This window comes from Athene cunicularia (assembly GCF_003259725.1).
Source record: "Athene cunicularia isolate RWA chromosome 11 unlocalized genomic scaffold, athCun1 chr11_part1, whole genome shotgun sequence".
Classification (NCBI taxonomy): Eukaryota; Metazoa; Chordata; class Aves; order Strigiformes; family Strigidae; genus Athene; species Athene cunicularia.
The window spans coordinates 10696802-10712397 of NW_020799113.1; the positions used below are offsets into that span (position 1 = coordinate 10696802).

The 15596-nt window shown below is 37.0% G+C and overlaps 1 protein-coding gene across 3 annotated transcripts in view; it reads right to left on the reverse strand.

The window, feature by feature from the left end:
* URI1 (URI1, prefoldin like chaperone) overlaps positions 1-15596 on the reverse strand; it is a 33341-nt gene that overhangs the window by 14151 nt on the left and 3594 nt on the right. The window contains exons 3-4 of one of the 3 annotated variants that reach the window (XM_026856546.1): positions 11971-12049; positions 9527-9662 (exon numbers count right to left, since the gene is read on the reverse strand). In XM_026856546.1, coding sequence (XP_026712347.1) covers positions 9527-9662; positions 11971-11973 — 139 coding nt within the window. In that variant the 5' untranslated portion in view covers positions 11974-12049. The other 2 variants (XM_026856548.1, XM_026856547.1) reach the window with 2 other exon arrangements.

The window sequence follows — 15596 nt, forward strand, 5'->3', positions numbered from 1 at the left end:
AAAGGAAACACAGCTTTGCTAAGACTTAAGAATTGGGGGAAAGAGGGCACAATTAAAGCCTTATACTAATAATATTAATAGACTTGCACTCTTTGTTCAACTCAAAACTAATACAAATGCAAATTTTCAGGAGGGAAGACTTACTACATAAATTAGTTTCAACAGAGGATCTCTAAGACCTTGCACCTACTGGTCCTATATACCCTGAAGGAGCTAAAAGCCTTTGTGAAGAAGTAAGCTGATTTTCTATTTTAAAATTCTTTTTTGGAATCATTAAAGCAATACAAGAAGAAGATGTCTCATACAATACTATGAAGGAGGCAGAGAGATCCTCTCTACTATAGGATCATCAAAGTCATGCTCCAGGAACTTTTTTAAGCATGAATCTAGTCAGCTCTTTCCTCAGCATTGCTTCTATTTATGATACTTACATGATCACCAGTACTGTAGCATGTAAAAAACCCTCATGCACATTAAATCTCTTGTTTTCACCACATACAAGTATGGCAGAGCACTCTGCTATTCCCATTTTACAGACAGGAACATGTAATGAGGGAAAATTTAACCACAAAATATTCTAGTTGAAAAACAATTTTAAAAGTATTTTCTCAGCATTCTTACTCTTTTATTTAACTCTCCTTTTGCCCATTAACTTTAGTACTTGATTAGGTATCTCTCTGGTCTACAGGCTAATCCTAAAAAGTTTTAAGTACACATATAGCTACTCCCCATACAATTTTCTGGCTAGGGTATGCAGTTGTAAATGTTTCAGATATTTCATTTATTATAACAATAGGCCTTTCAGATAAGGATGTGTGAAAATATAATGAACACAAAATTACTGCAAAATGCACTTAAGTAGACAAAATGAGTTTGTAGTTTTACTTACAAAATAAAATCTACTTACTGACTCGGACTTCTACAAACATTCAGATCTCTCCTCCCCCTCTGCACACGCAGGAGGGAATTATGCATGGAACAGCCAGGGCAAAACACACTACCACCAAGCGTGTGAGATTACTCCCCTAATTTTAACAGATTCAGTATTGTATGGGGATTTTCCTCTTAATATTTTACAGTGCATCAAATACAATTCTTTAAAAATACTTGCAGTAAGTAGTCTAGAAAGAAAATTAGGCATTTTAGAAAAGGCTACTCAAGCAAACGTCCATCCTTTCCAACAAGAAACACGAAGACACAGCTCAAACTTCTGGGGTATTTCCAAAGCATTGGTTTTTAAACCAAACAACGTCCTACTTGTCAAATGTGCAGTCATCTCCATTAGTTAAGCTGTTTCTAAGAAATAGCTTAAGATTCTCCCCTGAAAAATGCTCTGCATTTGCATTTCCTACTGGATGAAATACTATTTCCAAAAAGCATCTGACATCTCGAGTGGTGCCAACACACCCCCTTCAGAGGACACAGCTCCTTCCATGTGCAGTCAGGGTCCTGCTCCCCTCACAGAACCGCCTCATCCTCCACCGGACACAGCAGCGATCAGCTCTCGCACACAGCTTTTATTCTTCAGTTAATTCCTATCAACATCGTCCACAGCTTTTTTCGGCGTATAACACACCCTCAAAAGTCCAAATCAAAGAGAGGTGGCAATAGTTTTCATACAAAATGCTCCCATCTGTGCTCTCAGCTCTTGAAGGTAGTCTCAATATACATAAACGTCTAGCTTGAGACCAATTTTCCTCAGGCTTTTATTTTACATTCATAGTAAATGTGATGCTCAGCTGTTTCTTAAACACCACGAGTGTCTCAGTCATTGCCTGTATATCTAAATATTGTTCAACAGCCATCTAGGTTACGCTGCTTCTGAAGCATCAGCTCGCGACGCTGCCTTCCGGACAGGAGCGCGCTGGTTTGCTCCGTTAGGTAAAGACACCGAGCAGTTACACACGGCAGTTTAGTTTAAAACGCTGTACAAGCATTAACTAATCTGCCCAGTGCCCTGCGAGGGAGGTAAGTATTACTCTCTCCTATTTTACAGATGAAGAAACAGACAGTTTAAGTGATTTGCCCCAGGCCACACAGCACGTCAGCGGACAGCCAGGATTACCACGACGCTCTGTCCCCATGTCCCCAGGCAGCCCGCTGGGTCGCTTGTGCCCGCCCGGCCAGCAGAAAGCCGGGGCTGCTGGTCAGCCAAGGAGAGGTCTGCCCGTGGCCAGGCCCCTCGGTGAAGAAGGGGTCTCCTGGGAGAGGGCTCCTGCACCGACCTGCAGAGGAGGCTCGGGGCTTCACGTTTTAAACTTGCCACTGTTCATCATAAAAGCTTCCGACATCATTCACTGAATTTTAAAATGTACTGTAACTAGCAAGAAACAAATCACTTTACGAACTACAAGTTTTTTATTCATTGAGACCCTCAGAAAAATAGCAGTGGAGTGAGAGAGGCTCCATAGTCTCCTCCTCTTACTACCCTGTGGTTTAAGCTTCTTAGAGCCTTTTAAGACGGATTGAACCAGAGGCTGTTGTCCAACTTTTGTCACATCCAATAATCTGAGAAAAGTCTGACATGGCTTTCAGGTGAACCCGAGTAGTTCCTATTTACATGTCTCAGCTAAACCACTTGGAAAAACAGTTCAGCACCACAGACAAGCCAGAGACTCAGGACTAGTTTTCCGGGACCACCAAATGGAAAAGGTATTTGAATCAGAAACCAGGATATGTAGATTTCCTCTGTGCAGCTGCCTTTGAATATTTACAGGCAGCAAGATTTCTTTACATTTAGAATATTCTTTCCCAGCTCCCTTATTAGTCTGAAAGGACTTGACTGGATTTCCTTACACATTAGTCATTTTTAAGAAGCAGCCCTCTGCTTGCTACATACACACTGGTAGAGGAAAAAAATAATTGGGGAACACATCTCATTGTTGAAATGAAGTCCACCAAAGCCAGATTTACAAGACATGACAACGTACTAATGCCAAAGTGACACAAATTCTCACATATGCGTTTTGGCTTTAATGGGTTAATTAGCTTGGCTGGATACAAATTTTAATTATCTGAGTTTGACATTAATGTCCTTGGAGTGTTGTCTATAAGGATTTGGGGAATCATAGACATTATTTTAGTTACTTCTGGAAACTGTGTGTTGCACTGGGATTTAAATAGTAAGAACAGACAAGAATAGTGAGAACAGGTTGATCTATTTTAAAAGTCAGACTGTGAAACAGGACAAACTGAGATGAAGCCCGGTCTACCCTGCTACGTTCTGTTAAGTCTTTGGGGCAGTCTCATGGATATAACAGAAGGAAAAGACTGGAAAGTTAGGAAATAATCACTTTTGAGGATGGGTGACTGGACAGAAATTTTAGATTAAGTATAAACAAAGAATTCTGTATGCAATTGAGATTTAGAGTCAAGATCTCTTCATCATCTAACACAGATCCTCAAGCAGAAGGTAACCAGCCTGAAGATGGTTATATATACACAGAGTGTTTATACAAGCCAGGGAACAACCATCTACCTCAATTACTGACAGCGGCTCCGTTCCTTCAGCGCGAGAACTGAGCATATGCCCCTGACGGCAGTACCTCAGCGGTTCTCACTCCCCACCATGGAAATGCTGGGCTGCCACCATCTCTTTTCAGGTGCAGAAGGGAAATTACACGGGGGGAACCACAGAATAGCATTCGGCATGCAAAATCTTTGATCAGCAATTTCTAGCACAATTATGACTGACCCCTGAGCAAAACAAGAATACCTACCATGCAGCCTGTTAATGGAGCATGTTAATATTACTAAGGCTGGAGGTAAAGTATGTAATCTAATGCACATATTCCACTTCCTAATTCTTTGGAGATAGAAGGTATTTTCTTGCAGAAGTACAGCGCTACAGTACAATTACAAGTACTATTAATGGGTTGAGTTATGGCATGCTATTTTAAGTGCCTTACTTATTTTCTTGCTTTTAAGGGTCTGCATAAGTAGATCAATCATCTGATGATTTTTAACTGTATTTCAATAAATACATATTTAATCAGCAGCAAACTATTTTTTTTTGCCAATAATTTTCCAACAAACTACCACAGATTACTTGAAACAAGGAAGATTTGCAGTTCTGCAGAAGGAACTATCTCCTAAGAGATTTTCAACACACCTTTCTCTTTCTGTTCTGTTCATTTTTCTAGAGATGCATTTAAGATTCAAAAGAGAATCCTGATTGCTTTTTGTGTACATGGATTTAAGCTCTCTTTGTGCTTGCAACAACATAAATAAATTCATTCTTTTTAACAGCAACTGCACTAGTTCTTTAAAATGCAATGCAACCCTTTGTGCAGTAGCCTTGCGCCTTTTAAAGACAACCTTCAGCCTGTTTTTCATGTTCCCTTGGTATCAAAACCAAAGTCATTCGGCTTTTCTTCTGAGAAAATCTGTATAGGTAATTTGGCTTTAGGAACACTAGGTAAATGCAACACGTTTCTTTTAGGTTCACACACCTATGTAATCGCTAGAATTATACAAATACATTTAAATTCCTCCTAAATGAAGGAGGCTGGCATTTGGACAAGTCTTCTGTTGTCCAGTAAGAATTATAAAAAGGTAGGAGCTTCTTTGAATCACAGTATGTAACTTACAGAAAGGAGTCTATTCTCTTTACTTTTTTCTACTGTGTTCTGGTTAAAATATCTAAACTGTGGTCCTGTGAGAAACCAAACACCTCCTGGGAACTGCAGAGCAAATTTAGAGCACTTAGCACTCCACTGAATCAGCTCCTAACTTAACAAGGCTAAGGAAGGAACTGATAGAGGTTATCAAACTAAAAAGTGATAGCTGAAAAAAATGGCCAAAAAGATGTTCAAAAGCACAGTGAAAGAAAATTCTCCAGCATGAAGAAAAAGAGCAGAAAATAAATAGTTTTTTTAATAAAGAAAAGCAACAGATAGATTTCTTTGTAACACTGCCTCAATTTTTTTGTTCTTTCCCCCAAAAAAGTGAGTAGGCAAGTTTGTGTTACATTCTTTAGAATATAAAGGAAGTTATTTTCACCCTTGGATAAAACATTAAAACCTCTAAAGGCTTCACTCGTTCACAAATGGGAAATGGAAAGCCTTCCTATCGTGTATTTTGGAGACAATATCCTTTTTTCTGGAAATGCTGATAAGGAACAAATTCAAACTGGTTCTCATCCGCCTCATCATCTTATTTATTAAAAACAATGGTTTCTTTTAAACCCTGTATACTAAGCTATCGGTCAATTTTGATTGACACAAATATTTGTATTAAAGGTTACATACTGCAATTTACAATTGGGTACTATCACAATACTGTATGTTAATGTAATCAGTATTTTCATTTCATGAATTCATTTGCAGCATGACACTGCAAGGGTATTCTTACATATATTGAAGACACAATTGCTAAGTAGTTCAACAATTCTCCTTTAAGTGGGATTTTTTTTTTATCTGATAAAATTTTAACAAAATAAGACCACTCCTAGTTCTGTGTGCATGTTTTAATTTCCCACCTTTTAAAGTGTTTAGACACTTGGAATACCTTGCATACTGAATTAATCCACAAATATTTACAAGAAAAATCTATTTAATTTCTTTCTATAGTAACTACCACAGGGACTATTGTAATGAAAAATTTCCTATCTTAAAGAATTAATGCGATTACTGATATAGAGAAAAAATGTCATTTATATCATCACAAACACGTAAAAGATATAATCCCATATTCACAAAAAGAATCTTTATTCCCTCTTTGAATTCTGAGACAATACAGTCTTGCCTTGAGGAGAACAGAAATATTATGAAGTACCTTAAGCAAGATAATTGTAAGAGAAAAAACTACAATTGCATTATTGTTGTGCTAAACTGTGACATACTTAAAAAGCTAATTTCTTTTATTATAATGGAATTTGGTGTGCATATCCTTTAATCTACTTCACTATTTCTTCACATTTTTACACACAAACATATGTGTAAAGTGTTTCCCATTATCTGTACTACCTGATTTAACAAACTGCAACAAATTTAAAACAATTAAAAATGTACTTGGCAATTCCATAAACTTCACTAGATTTATTTTTTTAACAGTTTTTGAACTGACTGAACACGCAGGATGCAGCAAATTAAAGATCTACTGCAAATATTATTCAAGAAGACATGATCAATAATTCATGAAAAAGTAAATTTGACATGAGTGACTGTCCCAAATTTTACCAAAAACATTTCAACCAATCACAACGCTGAACAGTTTGTATCCAAATCGAAAGCTATGCAAACAAAAATATATCCCCAAAATAGGGCTTCCTACAGCTATGCCAGTTGAAGTGCATTTACTTTTAAAATTCAGTACAATCACTCTTCAATTATTCCTTTCAATTAAACAAATTTTAACAAAGAAACTAACCTACTGTGGCTGGGCATTTCTCTATTCCACCGAAGCAAATAACTTTTTCACTCATTCTCCTTTAAAAAGCAAATTTAACAAAACTACTAAGACAAAAAGGATGACCTAATTAGTACTAAGTAATATTTAAAGCTTTTATATATAGTGCACTCTTATTGCTATCCCTAACTTCCAAGGCTTTATACTCACTGATATTGTTTGATTTATCTGGCACTATTACTGCTTAAGCAGGCAAATTCATACTGTCCATTCTTGTATGCATCCAACATACACAGAAGGGATTAAACTGTAAAGAAAATTTTCTGTGAACCTTGATTAAATTGGCTGTTATGGTAGTGGTGTCCTCAAAGATGAACAGGGTCTCCCCTAGCGTCCACAGGCCTTCAATGGGCTGACCCAGACAAAACGAGTCAAAGGCAGTACAGAAAACTCCCGGGAACCAACAAGAAATAACGCTCAGGAGTGGGTGAGTTACAGGAATCTCTTACCCGTTTCTACCTAAGAGCCAGTCCCACCAGAAAACTTAAACTCTGGGCAGATACTCTTCCACTCCTCACCACTCAGCAATGAAAATGCATTTAATTCCTTATAACTCTTAATTTCTGTTAATGAATTATTAGTGCTATACTAATTGAGTTCATTTTGGTGATCTGAACAGATCTGACCAGCTAGTTTTGTAAAAATATCCATCTAAATTAAATAGAGTAATATCGGGTAAAAAAAATGTAGGTCACCGAGGAAACAAGCCATCCACAAATATTGCCAGCGTTCTGTTCAGGAAGCAATTTCAGCATGAGCCTTTCTTTGCTCTGTTCAGACCCCAATTCCTATGTATCAAAGCCTTTAAGCACATACTGGCCTTAAGCATATGCTTAAAAAAGCTTTGTGGTGTTAGGACCTTCCGACTGGCACACAGGACATTTGGAAGTGCTTGCAGTATAATCCCCTGCAGTAAGCACTGCTGTCTTTTCCAGTGTGTGTGACCTACTCACGAAATTTATGTCCAAAACAAAAAGATTATGTACTAAAAATCACATCACATTGTGTCAATGTAATGACAATGCCCAATATACATCACCCTCTAAACTATAAAGCCCCTATGCTGAAAAAATGGCAGTGAAGTCAGAAGTCATACCTCTGAAAAGAACTACAGTGCAATACACAAAAAAGATTTTAAACTAATACTTGTGAAACATCAGTCTTCAATGTTTGTGTCACAAGTGGCCAATTCACATTATACAGCAATGGCCTACAGGTCTTTCACACAGGTAACTTTTTTTCTAATTAGAATAAACTAATAAAATCTCCAATATTCTCCCCTAAGTTGCCCTCATTTAGTGTGAAAATGGTTGAAAGAGTTTAAGTCAGTCCTTTAAGAAATAAAAAAAAAATCTTTTTCAGAATCATATGTGCTAATACGATTTTTATCATTCAAAACTGAAAATAGTCCTTTAAATAAAAAGTTTTTAGTTAATATCAGTGTTTTGGAGCCTCCCACTGGCAGCCATCACACAGCTGAAGTGAACTATCAGCTGAATGGAGGGTTTATATCCAGCATCAATGACTAGTTTGCTTTAAAAAAAAATTAGTATTTCTGAGTTCGTATTTTAAATGCAATTTGAAAGATCATAAAGGAAAGAGTCCAGCATTTATTGTGTGTCTCCCAGCAGACTACTTAATGTTCAAACATCTACTATGCAAAGGTCAAATGATTTCACTGAATGTAATAGTGACAAAAATATTATGCAGCACCGAAAAAAAAAAAAATCAGACGATCAAGGAAAAAGATATGGACCTGAGATCTTGCAAAAGTCACAATAAATAATGGAGATTCAGTTCAGTAAGAAAGAAAATTGCAAAATTGTGTCAAGAGAACCAGATTAAGAAAGATAATAGGTAAAATATAAATTACATACTTTTGGCAATGTTCTTCATAAAATTATTTTAAAGTAATACAGAAAATGAATTTTTATAAAAACCCCCAACTTTTCTTACACAAATATTGCTTGCACAGAATCAAAAAGAAAAAAAATGTATTCAGATGGGGAACCTCTGAGGTATTCTGCTGCAGGCAGCAACATGGATAGCTGAAGTCAAAAATCCAGTGTAAATAGTTGTGGTAGTTTTAACATACACAGGGTAAAGCTGCAATGAGCACTCATTCAGGAATGAGACAGACTACAGGTAAAACCAATACCAAAAAAATTTACTCAAATGCTTATCTGAAGCAAACAGCAAAAGCTAATAGGTACCAGTTTATTTTCCATATTATTGTGCTTTTCCTTCCTTGACATTTACATCAAATATTTTAGGCTCTCATTCTTTCTAACATAAAGAAGCGTCACAGTGTGCCATGCACTCCACTTGCTGGTGGTCCTGGCTCTTCAAAGCCAAGATCTCACCACCAACTAAAAAGAGCTGGAAACAAAACCAGGAATTGCCTATCTGCCTCTGAGATGTGCTGCTCTATGCAAGAATTTGGTGGTCACCAATGGCACTTGATCTGGAGAGATCCAGTATATCTCTCCACACCAGCAGATAAGAACATTGAGGACAGGAGGCAGAAATGCAGCTGAGCAGCAAGTGAAAAAAACCAACAAGCAGGAGTAAAGCATGTGTAGAGGAAGAGCCAAGCTGGAAGAGGATATGGACAAATTTTAAAAACAAAACAAAACAAAACGAAACAAAGGACAAGACAGCAAAGAAGTAAGAGACAAGAGAATAGAATACAGGGAATAAGGTAACCAAGAGCAAAAGTACAATGTGATGTTCACTTTCTGTAATACAATACAGCATTTCTCACATTCAAGAAAAGTGAAGGGGGGGGGTGTTTTTCCTTTTTTACTTTTGCTTATAATAAACAAATGAACAAATCTTGACTGATCTTGTATTCTAACATCTAACATCAAAACCTGAATTTTGGTAAGTTAAGCTGATGTATCATTAAAAATAAAGCTCTGGCTAGATGTTTTTAAAAAATTAAGACATATCCAATAAAATAGCATGATGGAAAATAAGATCCAAAATTGATATTACATTTGAAAGAGACTTCTGTTAGTGATCTCACAAAACCCCTCCCCCAGACTAGATGCTACTAACGTTATATATTAATACAAAGATACATAATTTTGACTATTATATTCAGAAACATACATACGTTTTTTTCTGTGCTCAACCAGCGTAACAGCCTGCTTTGCTGAGCATTTTGAAAACCAGTTGTCCCCAAGCAGAACAGTAACCTCATTGGTGTGGACAAGTTTTCCTGGCATGAAGGCAAGAGGACCAAAAGGTACCTGTCAAAGGCACAGAAAAAACTGCTGAAAATCACTAATGAAAATAAAACCTAGACAGTCATTCATGTCTTAGTTTTCTTTAAAAAGTATAATACTGAGTTAAAGAGATAAAAATTTTACAGCTCTTATTTAATGACTAACCCTTCATAAATATTCAAATGACCAGATCCATTTGAATTTAATATTGTACTTACAAAATCAGAAAAGTGGTATTTAACTAGACAAGTTGTTTTGTGACATAAAACTATGGTGTAGCTGAATGCTTGCATGGAAAATAAATTCACTTAATCCTAACATATAAGCCTTGATATTGAAAATATTATTGTATAGGTGAGTTATGTATTTGTTATACACAGACTACATTAATTTCCTAATAAAAGCAAGTGTAGCTTTGCCAAATTTTTTTAAATATTTAAATAGGTATGGTCAACTCAAAGAGGAGTGGTTATTCTCAATATCTGTCTTGCTAATAGTAAGTACCTAGAAACCTCAGTGTAAGTTTGTGGGACTACTAGCAGGATCACAGACCATGCTTAACCTCACTTTATCATTCACCATACGCAGACCTCAACCTTCAAGCGATGCTCCGGCAAGCAATGCCTGTCCTCTAATGACCCTCCAGGCACAGGAACAATACATAAAACCAGAATATTTAAGACAGGACTACACTGGTGATAAACACATTTTATAACATTGAGAGGTGCTGCTTAAACTTTGTAACCCCCGTTTTAACATGTATTACAATGCACGGGACATTGTTTTTATGAATTAAGACACCCCCCACAGCTCACACTTTATAGATGGTGCTTGGGCAAGTATGGCCTTGGCCACCCTCACTCCTGCCTCCTGCAATGAGCTCCCTGCATTCTTACCCTCAGACCTGCTGCCACCTGCCTGGCTGCCTTTGGGCTTCAATTGCCAAGAAATTAGGAGGCCAAAATCAAAGTTAAAATGGAGGTGGCAAAAAGCTAAGAACCGCATCCGTATCAAGTTTTCTCTTTCTTAGGGTAAAAAGAGATCTGTCTCAGACAGTTCCCTTGACTTTATTCTTCTGCTGCCTTCTTCATTTCCTCAGGACAGCACTCGCTTTCTGATTGCATTTGTGATGAAGCAGAGCACTTGGCCTAGTGGATCTGTCTTCCCTAGCTTCAGTAGCCAGGAGGGTACCAAATATTGAAACTGTTTTCCAGCAGGCAGGATCCTGACGTTAAGACTATGTAGAATGTGCTTTTCCTACACGTGTACCCTTCCTGACTTGGTTTTCACATAGAAGACAGCACCATTTGCCTGTTACTCTTCCCCCAAAATGATGAAAGCAAAATTGAAAACATATGAAAATATTTGGCTAACAGGATAGGAACTATTTATATACATTTTAAATAACAGATGTGAGTTGACATTGCTGCTTTAACTATGAATAAGCCCTATCCAGCTTTTTTAAAAATGGGTGTTTTTTCTGTGCTTCAAAACAACACAATCTTTTTGCTTTATATCATGTGGCCACACATATACACATGGTAAATGGACTGCACATACAAAATCCAGAGCTCAATCATTGTAACAGGAAAGGAAACACTCTCTTTTCCCACATGGTAAGTGTATTCCAACATTGTCTGACTAACAGCTCAACTCTATATGGTGAGCCAGGCTGCCAAGGAAGAAAGCAGTCAGGCACTTTGTGCTGAAATTAGCCGTTCAGTTATTTACAGTAAAACTTCCATCCCTTCAAAGACGTATCTTGAATTGGACCTGAGAAGGGAGGAGGAAAAAAAAGAGAGAAAAGCCAATTTGGTCAAAATTCTGGTGAGTGCAAGCCAACAGGGTGAAGTTTATACAGGGAGCTGTGCAGTTGTTAGGGAAGATTCAAAGCACCAGAAAAGATCACTAAGTCAATGTGAAGATCGGTGAAACAAAAATTAGCAGCACCTTTTTATGTAAAAATCAATGTTCTAGGGTTTATTTCCATGAATCAGGAAATACTACGGCCAGTTTCTTCTCAGGAAATGACTAAGTACCGTAATTCAGTCATAATTATAGTTTTCTATACAATAGATTTACTTATCAAACATGTCAGGTTTTGTGTTAGTATTTAAGTCATCAGTTCTCAGTTGTAAGTAACACTGTAATTTATAATGGATTTCAAAGAAAAGAGAAAGAAAGAAAAGCAAAGGTTTAACTATTATCATAATAAATATAACACGACGAAGTACTACATGGCAACCGGAATAACTCCTCACCGCCAGTGCAGATAACCAAGTTACTAAAAATTTTAGCCCATTTTCTTGTGTGAACTCTACAGCATACATACCATGATATCGTAGGACAGTTTATCGGGCAACGTGCGGAGTCGTTCCTGAAGAGCCTCATAATCACTTTCCACCTTTTTCCTGTTGACAAATTCAAGTTGATTCAATTTCATATCTAAAGTAAAGAGCTAATGTTCTTCTGCTAGCAATTCAACAACACACAAAAAATACAGAAAAATAAGCTGGTTTAAACACATATGGTTGATAACAACTTATTTATAAAAGACTTGGAATGACAAACATAATAGCTAGATTATTTCAGAATAACATGTATTAAAATAGGGACATGATTATTTTAGATTGTGCATGTCTGTCTGAGTTTGAATGTTTTATGGTGCAAAGAATCAGTTCTTCCACTGTGATTTGGCATATCTCACTCGATGTTCAAGTTCAACAGTTATACCACCATCAATATTTAGAAAAAGAACTGCAAAGTCAGTTTATACTTTTTTAGAGGCAAATTCTTCAAAGTATCACTTGTAATAAAGAATTCATGACCTTGGTTTGAGCTGACATAAATGGACAAAATTTTAATTATTTCTGATTTTCACGTGAACGTTGTGTTCCTACCAAGAGTCAACACTCCTGAAAGATGGCTTGGCCACCAGGATTCTGTTGCATCTTCAATCCCTGACAAGGGACAATACAGATGGGGTACACCCCTTCTGCTGCTTCTCTACCCAAAAGGTAAATAAGGCTCATGTCACAGTAGACACTTGGCTCTTCAGAGGACTTCGCAAGATACATTTCGATTGCTGCAGGGATTTTCCTTTGTGTGCAAAACAAGCTACTACACTCCCTCTAAAAAAGCCCTCTTGTGAAGACATTCTGTAATTCATCTGGAAAAAGTCTTTTAATGGACCACTGCCATTCTGAAGATGGTCAGAAATCAGCTCCTCATGAAGCAGCTGGCATATAAATGTCAAGTTTGATGATATTGTTTACTTGTACCTCAAAATAGTAAACATATATATGGTAGTAAATTCTGCAATAAAAGGCAACTGAAAGCACGGAGCAGCACACTTAACAACGCTGACCCAAGATTCAAATTACAGGTTTTCTGAGGATGATTCAGGAAAGCAATCTATAAATGTGCTGAAAAATGAATGTCATAGTTGATAACACAACTCTCAAAATATTATCATTGATTTTCTTAGATTCATAAGCAGAATGAAATCTTCTTCAGCATTAGTTATGAAAAATTAGATCTGATACTCCTATGTCTTGTCTCATTTGCTGCCACAGTTGAACTTTGCTGTAATCACCCTACTTTATACCTGGAGTACTTCATATTTTAAGTTGCTGAACTGGTCCTGAAAAAGGAATTTAGGTTTTTATGCCACTTGGACATTAAAACTGTATTCCATGTAACTGATTTACAAAAGATTCTTGCTCATGCTTTGGTTTGACAGCAGGTTTCTCCCAGATATTTTAGGCAAGTTTCTCTGTCAATTGCCCACATCAAAGCAAAAATATAATTCACTTCCTTCAAAGAGAAAGGACAAACTCATGAATTCTAACAAAATTCAGATGCTTTGGGGGGGAAGCAATATAATGACAACTTGGTGTCAACAATAATAATCATTTACTAATGATATTTACAGAATCCAGCCTTTGCCTCACAGAGATCTGCATTTGAGAAATGGACACTGATGCACTCAACCACCCTCTGAAAAACAAACACGATCCCAAAGCCACAGGCCTCGCCCTTGTCTCAAATGCAAAGAGAAGACTCCATGGGAAGGGAATGGTATGAAAATCCTCCTACTTGCAGCAGGATTAAACATTCCCATCATTTCATGGCTGAAAGTCATTCAACATTTCTTCATTAATCTGAAAAGAAGATACTGCCTTTAAGGTCTGACTGCTGCCCGTTACTGAATAATCTGATTAGGGTACAGGAGAAATCACTTGCTACAAAAGCTCTTTTGCTTTACAGAGCAAAGTACGTTTCTTTTTTCAGTGGGACTACTGCCCTTTGCATATCAAACCTCCACCACGGGAATCTCTGAGAGTGCAGCCACATCCTGAACTGGACCATGGAGATAAAGAACATTAAAATCAATCCTTTTAATTAACTGGCCTGAAACAGCATTACTCAAGGAAGGAAGCTGACCTCCCTCTTCACCTACAGCGATGGTCACAGGAGCTCTGGGGTGTGCCAGTGCCATGCTCAGTCCTGATACACAATGAAGAAACAAAGTGAACAGGGAGGATGAGTATTGGGACTCCAGCTATGAACACACCCCTGGAAGGGGAAACACATCTCTAATCTCATACCAGACCCATTATTGGATTCATGGCTGTAGAAATATACTTCAACAAGTGTACTAAAAAATTAAATAGAAAATAATTTAATGGAAAGATACTGAAGCTGAGCATTTTAAAACCCTATTGTTATTCACCCAATTCTATTTAACATTCTTCTGTGTCACTGACTACTTAAAAGGTCTTATATGAACAAATTACTCAGTTGAAACAAGCACACTCAGCTCTTGCACAATCAAGACCTAAATAAGGGTACTAAATTTTAAATAATTTTTTATAAAGTAAAGATTCCATGGATGCTGTATAGACTGTTTTTCTATTAAAAAAGCTGTCAGTAAGTTAGATTTTTCCTTTTGACAGTCTATGTCCAAAACCCCAAGTTCGTGGGGCCACAGCCAGAGTTTGCATGAAAGCAAACACACGAGTGGTGACTCCTTCCACAGACAACCCTTCCACCCCACTCCACAAACCTCAGCCATTTTTATAAGAGGAAATAATTGTTTCAACTTTCCAAACTTTTAAAAATCTGTTTGAATTTTAAGGCTTTCTGTCAATTAGTTTATTTCTGAAAAATACTGTCACTCAGTGAAAAGGATATACATGCAGAATTTCACACAGGACCAAATTGGTATGAACACTGCAAAGCTCCTGAGAAAGTGTGTGAGCTGGGGATATTCTGCCTGACTTCACCACAGCAGCACCAGTAGGCACTTCAATAATATTTTCCTTATTGAAAATTAATGCAGTCTCTCAATTTTAAACATAAATGAAACATATTAGTTTTAGATTATTTTTGCGAGCCAATAGTCAGAATTTAATATGATGATGTGTATAGATTGCCTTGATTTTTTTCCTCTTATCCAGTGCTTGCAGCCTATGTGCATTTAAACTAAAAACATTTGATACACACTAAATATAAATTATTTGCTTGGAGATCTTTCAGGCATGAAGAAAAAGCCTCTTAAAATAAATTTAAAATATTATATGCTTGATGGTGTATAACCAAAGGTTTAATCTCACCACTAAAGGGGCAGTTGCTGTGATTCTGCAATAACCCTGCAGACAATAATCAAGACAGCTCCTGTTGTTCTCTCAGTAAAATCATGGTAAACACAGCATGGATATATTGTAATTTGATATCTGTAAGATCAACTGTTATATCTCACAGTAACTCATAATATAAGATTTCATTCACCATTAAATGTACATTTTCCTGATGCCATACCAAACTATTATTTACTAAGCATGTTTTCTATTAACCATAGATTGCCAACAGAGAAAAAAGTTACCAGAAATAATTTTTGTACATAACAAACAGTTCCTTTCTAAGCATTACAACATACCTGGGGGGGGGGGGGGG